The following is a 25,504-nucleotide window of genomic DNA, read 5'->3' as shown; positions in this document are numbered from 1 at the left end:
GGGCCAGCAGGAGCACCAGGAAGTTCAGTAAGAACAAGGATTTGTGCTGTGGGGATTGGATAACCAGAGACTCTGCTTGGTTGAAGGTGACAAGCTACAGATTGTGCCTACTGAAAGAGGGCTCGTGGGTGGCAATCTGAATGAGGGCCAGCAAAGGGCACTGTATGTGCTCACTGCAAACAAGGCAAATTCCACACTGGGCTAGATGAGGAGGAGCATGGCTAGAAGAATAAGGTTATTCTCCTCTTTTACTCAGCACTAATGAAGCTGTACCTGGAGTATGTTCTCCAGCTTTGGCCACCTACTTCAAGAGAGCTGTTGAGAAACTGTGGAGCATGGTCAAGAAAGCTTTTGATGCTGCTCACATAACAACCTCAACGGAAATGTGCTAATGTAGAAATCTACCTTCATAAAGTGGCAACCGGTATTCATCTGATCCCCTCTCCTGGAAGGTGAAGGGGCATAAATTCAGTATTTTCATTAATACCTCGAGTAGAGAGACATTAGACTTTCAGTATCTTCAGAGACCTGTAATTTGGAAGGAGGTGTTTTCAGACTGGATAGAGTGAAAAGTGAAAAAGATAGAACAATACCACATATGAGACAAAGACACAGAAAAAGCAAAGTTGAAAATGCACCAAGAGTAGTCAGTTGAAGGCAATGAGTGCTGCCAATGTAGTGTTATTACCAAAAAGGACAAATATGCACAATATGCATTATTATTACATTTTTCAATCCCAGTGAGGAGGGTGCTTGCCAAGACCATGTAGCCTGGAAAGATGGTCTTTGTGGGTCTGCTCTCTCTTAGCAGCATAGAGAAAGCTCAGAGCTTGAACAACAAAAGAAAGGGGAGGTCTGAAACTTATTTGGACTTCTGGTTGCTCTTACAGCAAAGGGTCCTTGCTTTTCCTGCAGGGAACATTGGGGCATGAGCATTGATGCTATGCACTTTGCTGTGTAGCACGAAATAAAACCTCTAGGAAGAGATGGACGTTGGAAGAGGTGATGCCTTTTGACTGCAGATTGGGATCACCATCAAAGGCTAAGAGCCAGACGATCAAGAGGTACCCAGAGGTTGCTCGGTGTGTGAATCCCCTCCAGCTACAAAACTGAGCATGTATGTGCAGGTCTACTTGTAGCAGCCTCAAGCATTTATACACATGACCCACCATTATATTTCTGATATGATTCCCCTCATTTCTGGGCATTTCTTTTTTCTTCTCTGCACTTCCATTGTACCTCACAAATGATAAGAGCAAATCTGACAACATGAAGCTAAATGCTGAGATCAGGTGCCCTGACTGGCAATGCTCAGGCATCACTGCTGCTACTGGCCCTGATAGAGCTTCTACAAAGTATCTACTGTAGCAAAAAAACATGCTTAGATGCAAGCATCCCTTCCCATTCAGTGAATTCTTTCACAGTCAATCAGCATGTAGTCAGAGAAGGAGTAGGAGGATGAGAGATGCTCTGTTCAGTAACCATATAACTCCCTCGTATCTCCATATGTCTTCCAGAATCTGGAGGCAGATGATGAGTGTCCAGCCAGGTGATGTGGATGCAACTCCTTGGTCATATAAGGCTCTCTTCCCACACAATCTTTAATTTTCATTCAAGAGTTTCTTCACCTGCTGTGTTACCATATGAAAAATGAAAAGCTAAATCTATTGACACAAGCGGAGGAGCAAACCAAATGTTTCAAAAGCAACCCAAGTTTTATGTGCCTATGCTTTCCAAGCCAGATAGCAAAACTGGAAACAAACTCTAAAATGCTCTAGGATTGCTTATTACTCAAAGGGGAAGGAAATATAGGTCCTCTATTTAAGGACCATGTATTTCTGGGTGACATAAGTGTCCTTCCTAATGTGAGAAATCACACACACATTTTACTCACATTTCTCCAAAGGTGCCCAGCACTTAGAGGGCTATGGCGATGGCTAAAAGACACCTACATGCTTTAAACCAGCAGGCTAATGGACTGATGCACACTTCCACATACAGAAAAAAAAATATAAAAACAGCATTGAGGGAGAGTTTTTTGTAAATTTTGTAAAAGAACCACAACAGAGGGCAAGGAACTATTTCCAAATCCTACCAGGATTCATTATTGTTGGCGCAACGTGCATAAAACAGGATAAATCTTGGTTCTCTTGATGCCAAATGGTGTGAGTTTTGCCACTGACATAAATCTGCCGAGGTTCTTCCTCATGCCACTAACATCAGAGGAGGACAGTTTGGCAATTTAGATTATTTCACACTATTTCCACAGCTTAGATGTTGTTATATACTTGGCAAGGCAAAGTCTATGCTACACAACCATGACTTAAGAAAGCCCTTAAGGCAGTCACAGCCACACCTCTTGTAATGGATATAACCACAGCAATGACTGTTATACTCACACGCATTGGCAGAAAAGGTGTTCTCTAAAAACGTAATCCAATAAGTAATAATGATTAAAGCAGCAATCCACAAGGAGCAAACCTGCTGCATTTCAAAAGCACCAAACCAAGAGTCAACTTGCTAAGACATGCATTAGGCTTGCAAAGTCCCAGTAAAATCTGTGATAACAAAACACCAGTCTGATGGTGACTCAGATCTAGTTCTGCTATATTTGAACCAAGAAACTGGGAGGCTTGGAAGGCAAATTTAGAACAAATTGTTTCAGTTGAACTCTCATTATTAATGAATGCAACTCTCTGTTTGATAAGAAGGAAGAAATTTGTGAGACAAGATGACAGTCAACAGATACGATTACAGTAAAATCTATGGAAGAAATTGTTTTGCATGTCTTTGTGACTGATACGTTTATCAAGTGGATTCCTCTTAAAATTCCACACAACAAAATGCTACTTTCATTATTTCAGTGCTGCAGCTGTGAAGAAGGGCTCAGAATCCAAACATTGAGCTTTTAAAATAACTGAAATGTGTACTTCACGATTTGAAGTAATAGATGTTTTGCTCTGCAACTGTGATAGGCTTAAAGATTTTCTAAATTGGAATATGACACGGCATACACCCTTACAAGCTTGCCTTCAGCCTATTTAGTCTACCAATACTTGGAATAAGATACTGAAAGACAAACAAGTTCAGTGACTCATTCATCTCCTGTACCATTGCCTAAAGCAGATGTCCCCTAACTGTCCTTCAAGGTATAGGAGACCTTCATCAGGCTCTCTGTGGAACAGACCGATGATCCTGTTCAGTAAATGGATGAGTGTTTCTTCTACAGAACTGCTGGTCCTTGGTTCCTATAATATCTAGCTGGAAAGCAAAAACCTCAGCCCTCTTCAGGACAGGAGAAAGCCTTTGTGGTTATCCCACACTCATGTTAGATAATTAGCGGAAGGCATGTATAAATCAGTGTGTGGGCTAACAAGAATTACCAATTGTGGAGCCTTTTCCTACCCCAGTATATCCCTTTTGTATTTGAGGCAGAACATTGCCACTCCCAGATTTCATTTCTCATGCATATTTCACTCCATTTTTCCTTTCTGCAGTATTTGTGCCATTTATCTTGTCCTATATTCACTTTCCCTTTTTTCCTACTTTTGGGAAAAGCACCTAATATCCCTGTAGCATTAGTTTTTCTTTGTTAATGTCAAAAAATGTTAATCCGTGAAGACTTGCTTCCTAGATAATGTTAATTCAGCTGCCAGTTTTATAATAGGATTATGCTTTCCAGGATTTAAAAATCCCACTTGTTAGCTACAAAACAGACTTCTACTAACAGCTATAAAATCTAATTTAATCCCTATTGGCATTAATTAAATAGCTGAGGTATAATTTCTGTCTAGCTACACTTAACACCCTGCTATTGCCATAAATATATAAAATTCCCTTTGAAGTTATAAAAGAAACTGTTCAGTAGGATAAACAGGGTCTCATGAGTCCAATTGTATGCCATCTCCAAGGCATAACAAATGTTGTTTACATATTGTAAGGATTTTGTGGACAGCTTACTTAAATAGACTTACCCATGTTTACATGTATTAATTTGCCCTTTTTCTCAAGAAAATGCATGCTAAATTATGGTCTATAATGATTCCATTTAAAAATAATTAGTTAATGAGCAAAAGATTGAGTCTTTGTGGAATAAAAGTTTAAAATGTAACCAAATAACCTGGCTAAGCTGGAAGAAGATATCAATTTGTTCAACATATCCCCTTGCTAACACACATTTGCATTGCGAAACCTTAGAGGACGAAGTTATCTCAAGCCTGGCACAGGAGCAGCTATGTCAAGGCAAACTAGTAAGAGACTGCAACAAGTAAGGAGGAAAGAATGAGCATGCAATGCTTTATAGTCATCCTAAAACGAATAACCAGGATCTTTAAAACCATTTGCTCCCAAATGAAGAACAATGTGAGGATTTATGGTCTTCTGGAGCTCAGTAATCAGAAATGAAGGAAAATATTTACAATTCTCTTCTCCCAATCTTGAAATAACTGGCAAGTACATTGTTCTGGAGAGGGAGGCCCTAAGGCTCTGCAGTGAAAGAAAGATAGCAAAAAGAGCCATTACAGTGATCCACAGTAAAAAGCACTGTTGTGCAGCCGTGCAGGAGTTGAAACTTCAATCTCAGAGCAACCAAGCTGCCTTAAAGATAGAAATTGTAGTCAAACTCAGAAAACACTAAGATTTTATTTATCCTTTCAGAAAAATGTGCAAAGTCCTGATCAGACTCCACAGTCAGTTTTATCTCTTTCCTTATGGATAAACAAGGAGACAGATCATAACCTCTCTTGGGATATCTGTAGTCAAAAGGAAAAATGGGAAAACTCAGCAGAGCACCCTACATCAACACCCAGATCTATAATATGATGTCATATCTGTCATATAACTTGTAATACTGGCAGCTCAGAATCTGGGCATGGCAATGTGTAACTTGGGGACAGTCTAAGAGCTTTTGTGTTCCTGGAGCCTGCAGAAGTACCCACACTTAGATGTGAGTAAACAAATGAATGTACTTCCTAATGCTCCGTCCCTGTTTGTCACGGCTTGTGTGACAGGGACTAGAAAGATCACAAGAGCTGCTTTCTGTGCTCTTTTCTGGTATATGAGTGTGCGATGAATTCATGGCTCTGGATGTTCTCCAGTTTCAGTAAGGCAGGTATGTGGTTTTGTAGCTATTTTGGGTACCAGCCTCTTCCATGAAAGTGTATTCTTTTGATATATAAAGCGCTGTTTAACATACAGTCTTTTCACAATTCATAGAGGAAAGTAATTCACAGAACATGTAAACCCCAGGGCTTTAGGCAATCATAATCCACGTGTTTTGCCTTCTGTTGAACAGAGATAAATTACTTCACTCTAAGTTGAAGGGACATCATGGCACAGGCTTAGTTCATAGCAGAAATAAAAGGCTGGGTTTAGATGGTCCTATGCTTATACTGGAAATGGCATTGTCCTGCAACTAGTATAGCATACATACCTTTGGTTCAATATATAGTAGTGTACAGGAGGAAGCATCTCAGACTCCTGAAGGGCTTAATCCTGAACTACCCATTTAGACACAAATGTCCTTAATTCATTGTGAAATTCTACCTGAATAAGGACTGCAGAATCTGCAGCATTGTTAAGTATTGTGGACTCCTGCTAACTAGATACGCAGTGGAAAGAAATGAGGCTTCCACATAGGTATTGGTAGTTTAGTTCCCACCACTGTGGACTAGGACCCTTTGCTCTGGTCTCCAGAAGAATCATACTTGAAACCAAAGGTGCAGAGGTCAAATATCATGCTTTCAGCTGCCAATGTTCCCAAGCTTAGCCATGACCACATACATCCCTACCTTCATCTGCAACTCTCATGTGTACAGCTATTGCTGTTCCACTCTCTGACAATAAAATTTCCTTTTTCTTACCCATCATCCTGCCATACTTTCTTGTTTTGTTACATAATACTGCCAAATACCAGGTAAATACAGTGTTTAAATAGTTTGGTGAAATAAACCATAGATTTTGCCTATAATCTTTTGAGTATCTCTAAGGCTCCTTCCACTCCTTACCACCCTGGAACAGGTCCAGCTTTGATGGCACCAATACACCAGGAAAAGTACCATGTATTTCCATCTTCCCTTTCCTACCTTGTCTTACCTAAATCAGACCAAAGGCCCACTGAGACCACTACCATGACTCAGACTGTAATGATGCCTAGTAGAAAAGTTTAACAAAGAGGGCAAATGATGTATTCTCTGTGTGTCCTACCATTTTCTGATCCATATCTCTGCTGTTGAAGTTTGTGGGTTTCCTCATACTTGTCTTGCCTCTCTTTTCAAAATACAGTGCTTGCAAAGCAAAGCTATAATCAGGGTGGACTAATGGTTAAGAGTACAATGGAATTAAGAGGTGCAAGACTAGATTTCAAGATTGACTGCAGTAGAAACTTAGACATACAAACATATTTCTCTGTCTGCAAGGCTAATAAAAATCAAAAGGAGTCCAGGAGCACATGGTGTTGAGTGCTGAGAACATCTCTGACTGTCACCCGGGCAGTGTCCTTATGTTTTGCTCACTCCCCAAATACCACTGCAGCCCTGACAGCCCAACTCAACCCACAGCTCTGCATACAAACAAAAGTTTGACCTAATTTGATCCAATGGATTGTTTCCAATCTACACATGCATACTGAAATTGTTGTATCGACTTGATTCTCTGTAGCTCACTCAAAATTCAATGTGTCTCTTCAAACTAAATGCTAGATGCTCACTGGCTTGTGCAACCAGGTCCTTCTTGCTAGGAAAACAGATGAAATACTGAAACCCGATCAAGAAATGTGTAGCAATACATGACTTCTAGTCCTGCAATTAGCCTTCAGTATTCAGGTGTGCTGACGTGCCTATAGACTGCACTACACACAAAGAGTTGAAGCACTAGGGATTTCAAGTTCATGTAAGTGCTAACTGCATGTTTTAAAATATTTCCCAGGCCCATTAATATATTTCTGCCTGAAATCCTGATAATACTGAGCCAAGACATTTTTCCTAAGTTTCAAGACACCATTCTGTCATCAGTAATAGTTGTATCAGAACATCTCCAAGTCAGACTTAATTGGATATCTCTGAATCAGTGGAAAAGAAAGAACTGGCAATTCAAAGGCTCTGCTTGAAGAGACACAGGCATTACTGAGCTCATTAAGAAGAAAATTGCTGAATATTGCAATCGTACTTATGAATCCTCAAATCTTTATGTAAGGAAAATGATTGGCTTGTAGAGTAAAACAATAGGAACAAAAACTTTTATTGTCACAGTTACCACTCAGGAGTGGCAGTTCTTCCAGGACCATGGTGGGATTAATAAGGAAATGAAAACACTTTACAGCTTTCATAAAAATGTATATTCATCAGAACTCTTCAAGGATCAAAAAGGCCTTGCAGAGTTTCACTGTACAGATCAGCTTCCCTACAATAAACCAGAGAGATTTTTGGACTCCCCAATTTCTACAGAAGAAATTTCCCATGCTAGTGAGAATTTTAATAATGGCAAGCCACTGGGGAAAGCAGCATTCCCATTTTAATTTTGTGCATCTTTTGAAGAGAAGTCACCCTACTATGCGCCTGTGTACATTTAATCATTCTCTACACACTTTATCAGCAAGCCTTCTCCCTGTAGGAGGAATACAATTAGGTACAGTACTAATTTATTATAAATAAAGGAAAGACCTGGTAAAATAACCTAGTTATCAATGTTTCATGCAACTGTGCCTATGAAGACTAGCTAGCATTCTCACTATGAGACTAGAGAAATACCTCCAGCATTGACAAATCCTAACCAACCTGGCTTCATTAAAAAAAAAATAAATTATCAACGCATAAGACAGGAAAACTGTTTATTTTAATTGAAGTAGCTAGAGATTTATGGACATCAACTGCAGCTTTTTTCTACTGACACTGTAAAAGCCGTCAGTAAGATCACTAAAGAAGTGCATTTCAATAAGAAAAGCCCAGGATTTTTTGTATACCATGCTGACCCATTTTATGTATTTATCTCCACCCCCAAATTTAGTTGAAGTGTTATTTTTTATGCAAGAGACTCTTCTCCTTGGTGATAAGGAATAAAAAGGTCAGAAGACCTCAGATTATGGGGAAAATGGTAGGCAAGGATGCTGTCTTGTTGGTGTGCTGTTTGTTCTGACCCCAGGATCAGATCACTAGAGAGATGGAGGAGGCATTCTCATGGGGAGAAATCTCCATAAAATCAGCATGTATGCGGATGATCTGCTCTTAGCTGTAATGAACTCAGAGTCATCTCTTATGTATCTGTTATTCATAATGGAACAGTTTGAAAAGTGGTCAGGCTTTAATCCTATTTTTAAAAACAGATGAATCAAAAGAATTAATTGAATTCTCTCTTCTTTTTTGTTCCTTCTGTCATACAGCACAGTGATGATCTTTTAAGTGGCTAGAAGATATTAAGTAGAAACAAATTTATGCTGTGACCCTAAGAGGCCATATTGCAGATAATCAAAATAGGTCATTCCCTATCCATTCTCTTAGCCCAACCAAACTTCACCTTGCTGCTCAGGGAAGCAGGCAGAACAGAAGACGTTCAGGGGCTTCTGTTCTCCCTCTTGAGGAAGGGGTGTGAGGAAAGGACAGAGCTGAGCCCTTTCCTTCCTCAGCTTCTGCTGCCTAACTGCTGGAGGAGACACCAACTTCTTTCTAAAAGACACAAGATACAATCATGATTCACAGCAAAAAAGGCTTAGGAACTTAAGTCCTAATGGGTCCTACAGAATTTTGCAGTGCAGCCCTGAATATTAATAGATTGCATTGGATGAACAAGATCCATTTAGTTCCAGCAGAACAAAAGTAAAATTTCATAGTTTCAAGATTTTCATGTCAGAGGATCCCAGAGCCATATGTACACTCCAACGGATTGCTTTTACACCTCAGATACAAAAAATGTTGGGAGGGGAACACAGGGTTTTGTTTTGATTTCTAACACTGGCATTCCCCATGGAAAGAAAATGCCAAATTGAGTCCCTTTAAAGTTTACCTGAGATAACCATCAAAGGCCATTTTTGGCAGAATGGACTATGCCCTGGCTGGCCTGAAGAGAGCTACAGAGTAAGGCACTGCATATCCCAATTATTCAAAGCCATCTTACTGACCTCAGTGGAGATAAAGCAAATAATAGCACAGTTTTGGAGGCAACAACATGCTCTGAAACTGTCAAGGACTCAGAAAGAGACATAAACAGTACAGCAGCAGGTCCAACTGGTCTCTTGGTAGGCTGACCTGGCAGCTAGTATCTCCTAGATGCCGGGAAGAATAGTAACGTAGAAGACAGGATCCTGCTGGAAAACATGCTGTTCTAGAAAACTTCGCTGTAAGGTTGGTTACCTTACAAGACACATTGGAATTAGCTACAAAATCTCAGCTCATGTCGCCCTAGGAAAATGAAAGCACTGGCAGGGAGCTCTTCCTTTCTCCAACAGGAAGAGTAAAGTTTTGCATCCACCTGATATGGAAGCACAGTAAGTAAAGCAGCTCTACAGAGGAAGCTAGCCCAGGGAGTGCTGACTTGGCTGAGAGCCCTCAACATACCTTCAGATGGCTCAAAGACCTCTCAATGGCATAACATGCAGTTCACCTTACTGGCTTTTATGACTTGGTCAAGCACTCTGATGCACACAACTTTATAGATAGATAGATAGATTTTTTTTTTTTTTTTTTTTTTTTTACTATTAAGGCAAAAGAATGTACAGTTTTTTTCCTGAAAAGATACAAACCAGATACAGGCTGGTTTCGTACCATTTCAAAAAAGTCTCTACAGTGTGTTGCATTTGCAATGTATCGATACTGCAATCTGTATTATTTCTAATTCAGAGAATCATAGAATGGTCTGGGTTGGAGTGGACCTCTGAAGGTCATCTAGTCCAACCCCCTCTGCAGTAAGCAGGGGCATCCTCAACTAGATCAGGTTGCCCAGAGCCCTGTTGAGCCTCACTTTGAATATCTGCAGGGATGGGTCTCCAACAACCTCCCTGGGCAACCTGTTCCAGTGTTCCACCACCCTCATAGCAAAGAATCCGTTTCTAACATCCAATCTAAATCTGCTGTTCTCTAGTTTGAAGCCATTGCCCTTTGTCCTATTACTACAGGCCCTTGTAAACAGCCTCTCTTCATCCTTCTTGTAGGCCCCCTTCAGGTACTGGAAGGCCACTATTAGGTGCCCCTGGAGTCTCCTCTTCGTCAAGCTGAACAACCCCAGCAACCTCAGCCTGTCCTCGTAGCAGAGGTGCTCCAACCCCCTGATCATTTTCGCAGCCCTCCTCTGGACCTGCTCCATCAGGTCCATGTCCTTCCTATATTGAGGGCTCCAGACCTGGAGGCAGTACTCCAGGTGAGGTCTTGCCAGAGCAGAGTCAAGTGGCAGAATCACCTCTCTGGATCTGCTGGTGATGCATTTTTTGATGCAGCCCAGGATGTGATTTGCCTTCTGGGCTGCAGGTGCACACTGCCTGCTCATGTCCAGCTTCTCATCCATCAGCACCCCCAAGTCCTTTTCCACAGGGCTGCTTTCTATCACCTCATCCCCCTGCCTGTATTGATAGTGAAGATTGTTTGGGCCCAGGTGCAGAACCCTGCACTTGCTCTTGTTGAACCTCATGAGGTTCACCTGGGCCCACCTCTCCAGCTTGCCCAGGTCCCTCGGGACGACATCCCCTCCCTCTGGCGTGTCAACACCACCACAGAGCTTGGTGTCACCTGCAAACTGGCTGATGGTGCATTCAATCCCACTATGTCATTGATAAGAATATTACACAGCACAGGTCCCACCATGGACCCTTGAGGGACACCAGTTGTCACTGCTCTCCATCCGGACTTGTGTAGTTTTAGAATTTCTATTTGAACCAGTCACTTAAAAATAACACCAAGTGAGACATTCTGAGTAATTTCTTTAAAATGTATAGCAACACTGGTGAATTTTTTATATATACATCAGAAGAGAAGAGCTCCTATCTTTACCTGAGGAACGTGAACATACATAGGTCTATCGGACCTTACAAGATGCATCCCAGAGTCCTGAGGAAATTGGCTGATGTAGATGCCAAGCCACTCTCCACAGAATCATAGAATGCTAGGGGTTGGAAAGGACCTCCAGAGGTCACTGAGTCCAATCCCCCTGCACAGCAAGACCACTTAGGGCAGGTGACGCAGGAACAGCATCTAGAGATCCTGTGATCTCTAGAGAAGGTGACTCCACAACCTCTCTGGGCAGCCTGTTCCAGTGCTCTGTCCTCACAGTAAGACTAAAGCTAATTTTGTAGAAGCTTGACATTTTCAGCAACACTGGGATATCTTCCTATCATCTCCTCTATTCTGAATTTTTAAGACCTCCTACAGCTCTGTCCACTTGTCCTACTCACATCAGAATCAGCTCTCATCCCACTTGCAGGCTTGGTATTCTGCATACTACAACTTTGCTTTTTAGCCATTTCTTCACAATGGTCTCCCTCAGAAAATTCACTGAGAATTTTTATCCTGTGAACTGCTTGCTGCAAGCCTTTTTTCCCTCCCTGATTTAGTCTAAAGATCCACTACAAAGAAACATTGAAAAAGAAGTCAACAGATGATACTTGAAATCATGGTCAGTGCTGTAGCTCTTTAAGTTAAGAAATGCAGACACCAAAATGGTATGCAGATTACAAAATTGTTAGTGGAGGGCACAGGAGAGGATATCTTCCAAAATTCATTTGAGAGAAAATGTTGTATAGATAACATGTTGTAAAGATTTTTAATTTACAACTGCAGCTTCCAAAGCAGATGTAGTTTTGCAAATGTTATCAGTTTCAGTTATAGTAAGCTCAGCTTCCTTGTTTCCCTCTAAATAAGGAACCAAATGGAGCTGCCAACATTCCAGATTCTTAGATGTCTCCAAATCTAGCTTAATCCTAACACAAAGCACAAAGCATCTTGTTAAAATAGAGTTGTTAAGATCTGATTCTAACTCGCTGCTTGGACTTGATGCAAATGAAGGCCATCTGCAGATAGGAAACTTTGGCCCATGGCACTATGAATCTTCAACCAGGTTCCCATTTTTCCCAAACCCAGTATTTCTGCAGCAGTTTCAAGAAAATCCAGAAGTAGCATTCTTAGTGACATAAAATATGTCAATAAATAGTCAAATTCATCAATGCTGTTTGTTTTAAGAACAATGATTAAAGGACAGACTCAGTGTCACTGTGTTTCCCAGTGTTTATCTTTTCTCAGTTTGAGATGACCTATTTGCAACAGGTCACTGAATGCTGTATTTCAGTGCATGATCTTGACATATCTTTCACACAGTCTCTAAACACCTCACAAACATTAATAAATTAAGCTTCAAGAGCAATGATAATTTCAGTTTCACACTCACACAACCTAAGTTTCAAAGTCTGCCTGAGTATTTGTGGCAGATCTAAAAAGGAAATTCAACCTTCTAATCACTTTGAATTACCCTTTGCTACTAGATCATGCAATCAGACAGTCTAATTCAGGTTGGAAGGGACCTCAGGACATCATCTCTTCCATTGCCCTCCTCAAAGCAGGACTAACTACTCTCTACACCAGGTTGCTCAGAGCTTCCTCCAGCCAAGGCCTGAATAACTCCAAAGAGGGAGGATGCACCACTGCTCTGGACAACCTCTTCTGGTATCTGACCACAGTCACAGGAATGACTTCTTCCCTTATCTCCATTTGGCATTTCACCTCACGTAACCTGTGGCCATTGCTCTTGCCCTGTTGCTGTGTTGCTCTGAGAAGATCCTGGCTCTGCTCTTTACGTAGCAAAGCCTCCATCAAGGCCTGGCTCAACCATCTTTTCTCCAAGATGAACACACCCAGCTCCACAGCCTCTCCTGTGTCATAACCATCTTGGTGGCACTTGCTGGGCCATATATGCATACATGACAGCACATTGCTGGAGTTGTTCGGCACCTTTTCTGCAGGGCCATGCTGCTGTAAAGCAGTGCCCTGGACCTTTTTGGCAGAGCGGTCCCCAAGGGGTCACACTCCCAGCCTGTACTGGAGCATGAGGTTATCCCAGCCCAGTGCTGGGAGTTTGTGTTTACTTTGTTTGGACATTATTACATTTCTGTCAAGCTGTTCCTCCAACTGTAAAGCCCCACCAGAAGAGCTCCGGCATATGAGATGTATCCCAGTATGGTTTCAACATGAACCTCTTGAGAATGCACTCCATTTCATCAACCAATTTGCTAGTGAAGAAGTTAAACAGTAGTGGTCCCAGCAGAGTCCACTGCAAAATTGCACACAACACAGGCCACCTGACTCCTGTGAAATGGTCATCCACTCTATGGTGCATCCATCTAGCCCATGTATTCCCAGGCTGATGACTGGAATATTACAGGAGATCGTGTCCAAAGCCTCACAAAAGTCAAGATTCATCTCTCATAATCAAAACCAGTAATTTATTCAGAGCAGGCAATCATATTTGGCAGGCACGATTTGCTCCTGATCAAATGATTCTGGCTAGGTCTTTGGCTAGGTCCCAAAATACCTTCCACGAGGTAGGAAGGTATCCATCACTTTCCTGGAGACCAAGTTCAGGTTGATGGGCCCATAGTTCTTCACACCTATGCTTCCTGATAATGGCTACAACATTTGCCCTTCTCTAGGCATCAGAAACCTTCTCCACCATGACCTTTCAGTGAAGACAGATAGTAGCTTCATGGATACACTAGCCAGCTCCCTTGCTGCCTCCCATGTGTCCTGTCTGGTCCTGTGTACCACCTTATTTGAATAGAACCTAATTCTATCCTCCCCTGCTGCGGCTGCTACCTCCCTCTCTCAGGTTTTACTTCTAGAAAGTTACCTAAAAGGCCTGAAAACAACCTCTAACAGTAAAGCCTGAGGCTTCATGGAGCAGTGGGTCCAGATTTCCCTGTTTTTCCTTTGATGATGATACATTTGTAGTAGCCATTCTTGTCCTGCTCATTCCTCACCAGTTTTGATTCCAGTTGAACTTTGACCTTCCTCATTCTACCTCTAAGTGCCTGCACCACACTTGCTCTTTAATATTCTGTTTCCACTTCCACCTCCTGTCTGTTTTCTTTTTACATTTAAGCTCAGTCAGGGGCTCATATGTCATTTCAAGTTCCTATTACAGATTTTTCCCCTAATTTCTTTGAAATCTTACCCAGTGGCACAACTTCCCTTCACTTCAACAGAGCTAGAATTTTACCACCCTTTAGAAATTGATACTATCAACTTTGTCACCTTGATCATAAAAAATTCTTTTGCTGTCATTTTCTCTATACAAATAGATGCTTCCATTATAAATTACTTGTTTGATATAATTAAGCTGCACCTAAAAATACTATGGCTTACTATACAAATGAGCCTTGTGTCAAGCAGCAGCCTCCCAAATATGACCTACACAATACTAATTCACTGTGACAGCAGATACAATCTTAGTCTTCCATGCAGAATTTTAGCAAATGGAAAAGATTTTCCAGGTGTTTTCAGCAGTGCACGTGAACATTCAGCAATGCTTTTCTCACTTTTCAGAACTAAAATGGATGTGTGCAAAGTCTGTAAACTTCTTTCTAACATACCTGCAAAGTGATGAAGGTTAAAGAGAGCATTATCCAAGACACTCCTGAAAAGCATTAATTCCAAGAAATATAAAAGAATAAAATTTCATCCACATTTTTGAGATTATATGGGAAAATATTCAAGCCCATTCTCGCAACTTTCTGGACAACACATTCATACTCAAATCCTAAACGCTGTTTGCTGCAGTTTGAAGCACTGTAAAGATGGATAGGAAAACTGACAATTACAAAAATGATATGATGGTAAATTTCAGTTCCTGTTCAGAAATACTTGGCAGTGTTAGGTTTGTGGTTGGACTTGATGATCATAATGGTCTTTTCCAACCTAAATGATTCTATGATTTTAAGACGTAAAACATTTAAAAGTGGTTATTTTCATTTATTTTAAAAAATTGCTTGCAAGCAAAACTGATTCCAGATCACTCTTGCTTCTTTCACAATTCATTGTCAATGAAAACTTGACCCTACTACTTGACACTTCTACATCTTTCTCCCACTCTGCTCTTCATCCCTGCATTCTTGCTGCTTTTTCAACCTAAACTGCCCTCTAAGCCTTGGTACACTCAGGTTCTAACATCTCCTTCCTTCAGGTACACCCCTAACAGCATTTGTTCCAAAAAGCTCAGAAAGTAAGTATTTCTAAATACCACAAGGCTCAAATCCACATCCATGCTGTTTTTCTCACAATCTGAAGATGTATCTTCCACCTGGTGATTCTGAACTAACTCTTCCTTTTCTGCCTCTCTTCTCACAGACCATTTCCTCCTCTTCCCTAAGAATTGTGCAGCAATTATAACAGTATCTCCCACTCTTCTGTGATGAGAGCTTACACCCAGCTCTGTATTCCTTTAAAACTCCCTCCCCACCTACTCAAATAGGATGTCTTTCAGTTCTGGTTAAGCAAACTTTCCCAATACCTTCACAAAGCCTATCACTGTTACGTTATCTTGTATATCTTAAGATTTATCTTTGTCTCTCTGGTTGTCACTTCCCCAGGGTAAATGCAATGTTTCTCCACAAGTTTTTGTTTGGCACTGATTAAATCACACAGATAATTTCTAATTACCTTTCTGTTCAGAGCCACGCCATCTTCACAGTCCAGCACAGCACAATCTACGTTTAGTGATGGGATTTTTCGTATCTTCTTCTCATCATCTGCAGGTACATACAGCACAGCTCGCCTGGGAACATACTTGTGAGATGATGCAAAGCGATAACTAAGCCTAGGAACACCAGCTGCCAGATGAGAATCCGCCCTGTAAAGAATATTGTTGAAATTAGGCACTAGGTTACAATGCTGTAAAGAATACTGGACTATATTTTGAAAAGGAAGACATTCCTACCTAGAGCCGGGCTGATTTGGGGTTATTTTATCTATTTGTTTCCCTTAGGAAGAGTCAAGGTAGGGAGAGACCAGTTATTACAGTTAATTGCAGTATAAAACTCTGAAACAACTATGCTGAACAGAATTTGCTAAATTAAACACTCAGACCTAAAGAATTGCCAGGGCTGAGGTTATCTGTGCAGCTTTAATTATGTTGCCCATTATGTGCACTATGCCAAATATTAAATAGGGTGGTAGTGATTAGTTTTTCCTCTGTTGTGCGACTACTCCACGGGATGGAGGCTGTGCTGGGAATGGATCAGGACTGCTTTAGAGAGGAGACTGACTGCTATCTGCCACATTTGCTCCAGGAATTGGATGGCATGCTGTGAATGAAGCAGGGGTGTTGGTTAAAACAAACATGGGTTTGCCAAGTTGATTTTGCAACCTTAGTGTTATATCAACAAATGGATTTGCATGCAAATTTTAAATAAGCAGAATGGACGGAGGGGGAAATGAGGAAAATGGGAACGAAAGCCCCGTGCAGTGTGGAACCTCACTAATCCCAACATGCTCTCTTAGAAGCCCTCAGACTTTCAGATCCACAGCACAGACTTCTATCAACAGAGCTCATAAACCCACCAGCATCATCATCAGGTTGTTGGCTGTGGTGCCTGTTAAATTTTATAAATACTTTGTGCACCACACTTCAGTGCAGGTGTGAGCCTGCTGTGCCACATGGCTTGAGTGGGTGGCACCCATAATGTCCTGTAGGCATCAGTTTTGTGGCAGTTTGCACCCTGTGCTAGTATTCCCAGTGAGTGACCAGCTAACTCGCCCCAGGCACAAGCAAGATTGGTGCACTTGGAGGCAGTGGAGCTGCCAGGGGAGGCTGCCTTCGAGTGCGGAAGGGAGCTTGCTTTGCTCCATAGTTACAAGAACAGAAAAATAAATTGCCTGCTCCTGTTCCTCCCCATTTCATGCTGTACACCCAGGCCTATTCTGCTACATCGAAAACGAGGACAAAATAATACAATTTGCCTTGGACTCAGAGCACAAGTCACACCACAAAACAACCCTACCATACAACACCATTATTCATTATCATGTATATTACTCAGCACTTAGAATAATGCAAAGCCTTTCTAGCACCATGCTGAACATGTCATTATCGCACCATGTCAGAGACCTATGCATTTCCTTATGCCCCTCTTAATAACGCTTCCCAAGCTGCTACACTTGGATGACACATGGCTACAAGTGCACATGTGTTTGCTTCAAAATGAACGTGACCAACCTTTTCAAATGCTTGGAAACTAGTTCAGTCAGTCTAAATCAGATCCAGTGTGGTGTGTTGCTGACAGACCACTACGATAACTTGCCGTTCTAAGACAGCCCTGTTGAAGAATCCTTTCTTTCCCTAGAGTGTTCACCCTAAAAGCTGAATATGTATCTTGGGTTAAAACTATGAAGAAAGGTCTTACTACATTTTATCTCAGTAAACTAAACTGAAAAGGATAGCTATTCTACTGTCACCTCTGCTGTGCCCTTGCATGTCCTGGGTGGATGCACTTTATAAGCCCACAAAACCCCGCTGCCCAACTCTTCTGTGTAATATGCCTTGTAATGCTCGATTCAGCCTGAAAAATGGGGCAGCTTTGCTGTTGAACAGAAATGACACATTATTTCATTACAAGTGCCAGTGCTACCCTTGTTAATAAGTCTTCTTAATCTCTAACTGCAACAGCTTCAAGACTTAGATGGTGGAGATCTTAACAACCTGGAGACAAGCAACTGAGATTCACTGAGTCTCAGGATCCTAAGTGCAAGTACCCTCTTTGCCCCTATCCCACAAACCACTTCACGTCCCCTGCTTCATGTTGAAGTGGGGATGGTAACACAACTTCTGGCATCTCAAGTGGCTGCTGGCTGAAGCCACTTAATCCCATTTTCTTGCAGTAGTACACTTCGGGAGAGCAAGAAGGAGGTGGAAGAGTGGTTTATCTCAAATGGAAAGAGGAGGGTCTTTTTTTCAGTGTGACACAGAGGTCAATAAAGAAGTCTGCAGTCCTTTAGTAAACATATATGAGGGGACAAAAGTGATTAGTTTCTATTCTCTTTCTCTGATGGTTTCAACCCTGTAGTTACCAAAGACACAAAAGAGTCAAAGAGCTCAGCCCATTAATAGTTAACTCCAGCCTAGAGACAAGCAAGCCCTGAAGCACCCTTAATGACTGCTTCTCACCAACCCTCCAACTCGACAAAAACTGGATAGACATGGCTAACACCACAATCTCAGACCATGCTGAGATGAGATCTATCTCCTGTCACGTGTTTCCCTGGATTTCTTCTGGGCTGTCACCGAATCATGCTCTGTTTGTCAGTTTCCCTCCCACTGCTGCCGGCCCCACAAAGGCAGGTCTGCTCCACACACCACAAACAGTGTGCAGTATCATGTTGGTAAAACCATTGATACCTGCAGACCTGATTCATTTAGATGAGGAAGTACTATGGCTGTCCCAGCAGACCACCTGACTCTGAAGAAGTGGTAGATTAAATCCATTAAAATACTGTTACTTAATAGGTTTAACGCTAGAAATACTACTGCCTGGTGACGACTGTTATCTCCTCCTCAGCTAATCAACTTTGTAGCCACAACGGCTCAAAACACAGGTTTCTCAGCACACAGATTATAAAAACATACTGTCAACGTGTCACATTATTAGTCTTATGGAACATTTTAGCAGTCGAAGAAGCAATAATTTTTTCAAGAGGTATGGCTGGAAAAAAATGTACAGGAGGAACTGGTGTCAGTGGATCGGCTGAGCATGCTTCTCCCTTCAAAACAAAGCTCTAGAAATGTAAAGTAAGAGATGTCAACAAGTATGCTCAGGCGTGACTGCAGTAAATGTTTTTATATGCTATTATTTTGACATATATTCTTTAAAAATCATCTGTTCTCACTGTGCATTTTCCTTGCATAGTCATGTTTTATGATCTACAATAAAATGCAGTGTAGATGATGAAGTGGATTTATTAGGAAATCCATTTGCCTATAGACCTTTTTAAAACAGTAGCAAGGCTCATGGTGCTGTGCATATGAGTGATTAGCTACTGTGGTAGGAAACATTATCCTGATTATCTTGACTGCTGTTATTTTGCTATGATTAAAGCCACGCCCAGCAGTTATATTTTTTAGGACTAAAAATAAAAAAAATCACAGAGCAGTGCAATATCAATTATATTGTTAACCTTGTGCCATAAAGAGAAAGAAAATCTTACATATGTTTCCTAAGTATTTTAACAATTCAAACTAAGCTTGACTATGATTTAAACTAAGCACATGGACATAAGCCAAGTGAATTTGCTAAGACAACGTTTCTTTCTTTAAGCATTGTAAGTTAAAACAAGGACTAGACTATTGGGTAATAGTCATTAAATTGTTTTACAGCAACATATTTTCATTCATAGTATCTAGCAGCACGTTGAATACTCTTGGGTCTTGGAAGTGAAGCTAAATTTCTTCAGCAAACATAACACTCTACTAAAGTCTTCATCAAATATGTAAAAGTAGCTGGCAAGTTAAAATTACTCATGATCCTCTGAGAACCATTCCACCCAAGAGCAAGTAGTTCATCCTCAGGAAGCAGAAAACAAAATCTTTTTGATTACTAAAAGACATTGCACTTTGCAATGGCAGCCATACAGTGTGACTGCAACCAGTGAAATTACCCCCCAAATTTCGCTGCTGTAAAATGTATTTTTGCATTCCGGTGTTGCTCATACTCACACATATACTTAACTGCACACACCTGCACAGTCTCATCAGAGCCAACAACATACAGCTCACAAAGTATTCCCACTACCGATTCCCGTGATCAGCACTTTAACCTGTGCCTCTGTTCCCTGTTTTTTTCCTAGATCAAACCATCCCTGCAAGAGCTACTACACCATGATTGGCCTAACACATGGAAAAACACCCATTGCTGACTAAATCTCTACTTCTACAACCTCTGACACAGAGTTGGCAAGCATTTCCAAAGACTGTGTTTAAACATTTGAATAAAACCATTAAAAAAGCTGTATATTTTCCACAGTGTCTCTTTCTCAGCTCCATGCACATAACTGCAAAACAACTACAGTCCTAGATAGGTGGTGTGGCAGAAGGACAGAAGTGACTGAGGACCTAGGACTCCACTGAGCATGACCCAGCTAATGTAGCAAAAGCTTCTACAAATTACTTCTCCAATATGTGCAAAAGAAAGCCCAGAAAAAAATATAATGGCTTTCTTACGTCGAATTTACTAGGGAGTAGCTCAGAGCTAAACACAAATTATCCGCCAAAGACAAAGGAAACTTCTACGAAATTACAAAGCCCTGCAATTTGCATAGTAATTCTTTCTAATTAGAAAAGAAGATATAAGTTGTTTGTTATAAACATCAGCAGGCCCTGTGCAAATACGAAAGGGCTCGCAGCCGAGCTGAGTATTTGTCGAATCAAAGCGACTCGCCAGAGAGTTTTATTGGTACAGCTGCGGTGCATGCATTTTATCACACATGCTAATAATCCTGGTTATGGCACTAACATTTTAATCATTTGTTCTGTGGGCTTGTTTCTCAAACAATTAGCACTAATGAATGGCCAAAATACCTCGGATCATATATGTCTAATTGCAGTCAAGAGCGGTTATTGTCCGCATGTACATTTCAATTCACCTCTGGGGATAATGTTTGTTAATTGTATTTCTTTATATAGCAAGTGAAAAAAGGCTGTTCACTCAAAAAGGGACTAAGTGTTCTCTTCTTTCCCTTTGTTCCCACAAGAAGCTAAAGTCACTTCAAGAGGCACTTAATCCCATCATCCATGGTTACAATTGCCTTACAGCATCAATCAAAAAGAATCTGAAGTAAAATGATGCAGCTATATTGTGTAATTAAAAGCAATTCAGGTAGTTATTGCTTGGGGCATTTTCCAGGTCCAAATACTTAAAATGGCACTGTGGGGATGCTAAATACTGCAGTGTTTTAAATTTGGTCAACTACAATATCTCACAGAGAAAGGGGAGGAATATGCAAAAAAAAAAAAGAAAAAAAAAATCTCCTAGTGTGTATTGTAAAGCAAAAGAAAAGAGGAGGAACAGCTAACGTTTGAAGTGACAAAATCTACAAGTCTCCATATAAAAGGGAAATAAAAATATCAAGAAGAGAGAAAAGGGGAGAAAAAAGAAAAGGATGGCAGTTTTCAAGGAAAAGAAATTCCCTGCAATTGTTAAAAAGTTAACATGTGAAAAAATGCTAAGGTTTCCATGCATGGAAAACAAAAGCCCATGTCACAAGCTTTACCATCAGAATACAGGTCCCTGAAATCTTAGCGCTTTCCTAGTAGAAATAAATTGGAGGTAAACTGAGTGGTTCTTTGGGGAAAAAAAATACTTTGGTTAAAAGAGCTATGATATTTACTTATGAATAAAGCCAGAACTTCCTGATGGTCAGTATTTTACCTAACAACTGCCACTAACTCTGATCCAATTATGCTAAAATTAAAACTGAGGGGTTATCAACATATCAAACACTCTGCTTTACATTTTGATTTCTTCCTTTGTTCCAGACCCACTAAGGTCATTTCCCTGACCCTCCAAAAACTAATTAAGAAGCCTCCCAAACCTAACCCCTTGCCAGAGCAGGCAGAAGCCACCAGCTATACTTTGAGATCTCTTGACAAGCAGCTTTCCTTCCTAGTCAGAGCGCCCTGGAAGAGGCTTTGTCTAATTTTAAACTCCCCAAATAAGGCTGAATCAATCTCACAACGATGTAACACGGAAATTAATTCCCCCGAAGCTGATGGGAAGTATACAGGTATATATAAAATTGGTCCACGTCCTTCAGGTTTGACAAAGGTGAAAGAATAAACCCTAACACTTTCACAGCATCCTTAGGGAGACTGGAGGTCTGCACCCAGCTGCGGGGACTGAGCCGTGGTGGGCTGGAGAAGCACTCACAAAAACTCAGCGAATTAAGAAATTTAACCCCCATAACAACCAGCTTTAGATATCAAAAGGGACAGATTGGAGGGGTTCACTCCCCTGAGAATGGCTGCCTGCTGGAAAAACTGTAGTGAGAAGAAATGAAAAGGGGGCTTCCAAATGACCTTTCACAAGCACTTGCTCCAACTGATCAGGACACATTGCATTGTAGCCAAAAAATAGAGACGTGAACCGAATGGGGAGGGAGAGCCCTGCTAATACAAAAAAATCATGATACAGAGAAGTGCGAGTGGAAAAAAGTAGTTTAGATTTTAAACAGAAACTGAGTACCAAATCCAAACTTGCTGGTACACCATTTCAAGAAAACAAAACCAAACCCCCATCATCTCTGCCTGCTGTTTATATTTTTTTCCTCTCTCCAGTAAATTGATTTAAGTCATAGAACTGGACACCAGTGAAAGATTGAATACAAAGTAGGAGCTTCCTGACAAAGGCTTAAAATCATGGACCCCTAAGCCCTAAAATCATAAAAGGCTATCATAGGTTAAATAGTTAACCAAACTTTCTCCTCCCACCAGCACTAAATGTGAAAAAAAAAGGCCTTTTATTTACCAACTGTGTTCTTTCAACTACATTTGACCCTGTTGTTTTGGTTCACTCAGAGATCCACCATGCCTTGAATTGCTTTGACTGAAGATCGGGGTTTTTTTTTCTTCTCAGTTCGAAATGTCTAAATTAGACAGCAAAGATAAAAAAAAAAAAGAAAAAAAGGACCACTGACTTCTCATATTACTAATGCATCCTATTTTCACAGCATCAAAAATAGTCTGTTTGTGAGGAAGAGGAGAGTGTTAAGGTTCTTCACTTTAATAAGGGAATTTTAAAAGAGATTTAAATGATGGGTCAGGGTGACAAGGACTGCTGCTTCCTACTAATGCCAACAGGCTGCTTCTCTCAGGCAGCCTGTGTGTATGTGTTTGCTATCATCCAAGGTTAATTGGTGTTCTGTCTTGGGGAGCTTTAACATACACGACATACAGTCAAGGGTTCACTCTTTTCCTTACGGCATGGATAACTCTGAATAACTCGTCTTGCCCATAAAGTATTCCTGAGCTGAGTTGTGCTTCACTTTGCTTTTACCATTAGCAAAGTTTCTGGCTCCTTGGGACGCTTTCTGCTGCTTAATCAAACCCACATCACTGCAGGGTAATGGAAAAGTCCTCCAGTTGTGTGTGACACATTTACTTTGCCACATTAAGCAAAAGAAAGTGTAGTTAACGATTAATTTCCTTCCCCCCTCCTAAATATAAAGATACATAAATAAATAAAAACACTAAATATAAACAGTTTTGAAGTTTAAGTTTCTTTGAGCAAATTTTAAGTGCTTTAGTGTATTTAATTAATGTTGTGTCTATGTTGCATTTTTAAAATCTACAACACTGCAAAGAGACTTTGGTTTAGCTATACATTTTCCCAACAAAAGCTCCTGCATCACATTTCTTTAGCAGAATTGTAACTAGCAGCTATGACAGAAAATTAGAAAACATCTTACATAACAAAAGCACCCCACAACAAAAATGAAGATTTAATACCATATTGTGAGTTTTAGAAAGGACCATACATAAAATTTGCCTTTTTTAGGGTGTGCATTGAGAAGTAAGAGGAGATTACTTTGGATGCATGGCATCAATGTGTGATTTGTTTGGGTTTATCCCTGTTCTGTACAAACCAATATGCACCAAGTATGCTCAGGGCTGAGCAACACAAAGGAAAATGCATGGCTTCTAGGGTCAAGGATCCTCCATTTCAGGAGGAGGATCAGGCACATATTGCCAAATAAGCTGTTCTGAAGCATCCCACGCCAGACTCAGTCTTAGGAAGTGAATATAGCACCCCCACAAATTTGTAATGCGTCAGTCCCATGTTGAGGGCCTCTGCAGCTAAGTTGAACTTTGAGGAGATTCTTTATGTCACTGCAAAATCACTCTTGCCTCTTCCAATTCTCTCCTCCAGCTCACTGTTGAGCACTTTCCAACCTACTGATTCTGCCCCAAAGTTTCCACACACACCGACTTTCCACCAACCCACATCCCTATGTGCACATACACAGAAACTGGTAACACTATTTGGGCAGAGTTTATTTTATCACTGAATATGCTTTTCCCTCTCTTCCCTGTCCACCTCTCTTCCCTCTGCACCACTGCCCACAGCAGGATACAGGGAACATCCCCAGCACTGAGCTCTTGCAGCTACCACCACCAGTCCAGCTGTGTGAGCATTGGTTAAATGCTGCAAGGTCAAGATTGAAACTATGATTCAAAAATTCAGCACTTACTACTGTGATTACGGTCTGAACCCCAAACAGCCGAACTCTCTCAAGTAGTTTAGGAGTGGGCTGCTAACAAGTTATATATAAAATGAGATACAGACACTCGATAAAGTCAGAATCAAAAAAGTGCTATTAAATGACCTTGGTGTAACACAGAACCACTATGTTCACCACAGCCTGTGCAGGTTAGATACCCATATCTGCACAGCGCGAGAGGAAAGGAAATTGATACAGTTCTTAAAATCAGTTCCGATTTACATCTGAGTTAAAGTAAAATTACATTAAACATGTGCCTGAGAATATTTAGTAGAAGGAAATTAATTGTGTTGACATACTGCTGCTGCCAAGGTCATGAAAAAAAGAAGAAATTTGTCACCCGCTTTGGATCTTTCAGAATTTCTGAATTTTTATGACAAATGTTAACTTTGTAATTCTGGATGTGGTGGGGATATTTTACAAACTGATGTTTCCTTCATACTTCTAAGGTTTTTTTCACTGAATAGGCCATATTTTACCTTGAAACACAATTTATGGCAGTCTACTCTTAGCCAAAGCACAAACAGCACGATGATTCGTGTACTTAGAAATGTATGCGAATTATGCTCCTAAATAAAGCAAAGACATTTTTACTACTCAGAAAAAAAAATAGTGCGGTCTTCTCTGCACTTTGAGACTGCTCCTTTTACTCCCTCGAGCATGTGCTTAGCTCAGAGAAGTCAAAAGGACTAGTCAAACACTTAAAATTAACCATGTGCTAAAGCGTCTGCAGGACTTGGGATTAATTTTGGATTATGAAACTGTTCTATTTTCATGTGTTCTTAGGCTATACCTGGGCCAACCTGGTATTTTCAGGTTTTGGCACAGAGAGTTGTGCAAAATTGAGACTTAGATGCATGCAGATGTAATCCATCTAGTGAATGTATTTTAAATAATATAAAGATGCTTGAACTAAGATGAGGGGAAAAAAATAATCTGCATGATATTTTCAGAATAAGATTAAACCCCAAAATATTTATGTTTAGCCAAGCATTACTTTGTAGAAGAATTATTATGTAGAAGAATTACTTTGCATTAAACCGAACTTACTCAGAATGGTTTCTGTGCCAGATATCTGAGCAGTGAAGAACAATTTAGCAAGCAATTATTAAATGCAAAACTTCTGAAAAACACAACTATAAAACTAAAATGCATCACAATTACATTAAAAATTAAAAAAAATTAAAAGGTTGTAATTACATCAAAGCTGATGCAATATGACAGAGAAAAGAACGAATGAACAATGCTATTAGTTCAACAGCAAGTGTAGCCAC

At 40.6% G+C, this 25,504-nt stretch overlaps 1 protein-coding gene across 1 annotated transcript in view; it reads right to left on the bottom strand.

Annotated features, from left to right (window-relative positions):
* Positions 1–25,504, bottom strand: part of CLYBL (citramalyl-CoA lyase) — a 141,060-nt gene that overhangs the window by 68,933 nt on the left and 46,623 nt on the right. The window contains exon 2 of the mRNA XM_054380829.1: positions 15,624–15,813. Within this exon, the coding sequence (XP_054236804.1) occupies positions 15,624–15,813 (190 nt within the window). The remainder of the gene's footprint in view (positions 1–15,623; positions 15,814–25,504) is intronic.

This window comes from Indicator indicator, chromosome 1 (genome assembly GCF_027791375.1).
Source record: "Indicator indicator isolate 239-I01 chromosome 1, UM_Iind_1.1, whole genome shotgun sequence".
NCBI lineage: Eukaryota > Metazoa > Chordata > Aves > Piciformes > Indicatoridae > Indicator > Indicator indicator.
Note: the sequence above shows the minus strand (reverse complement) of the source record. Positions and strands in the feature narration are given on the sequence as shown.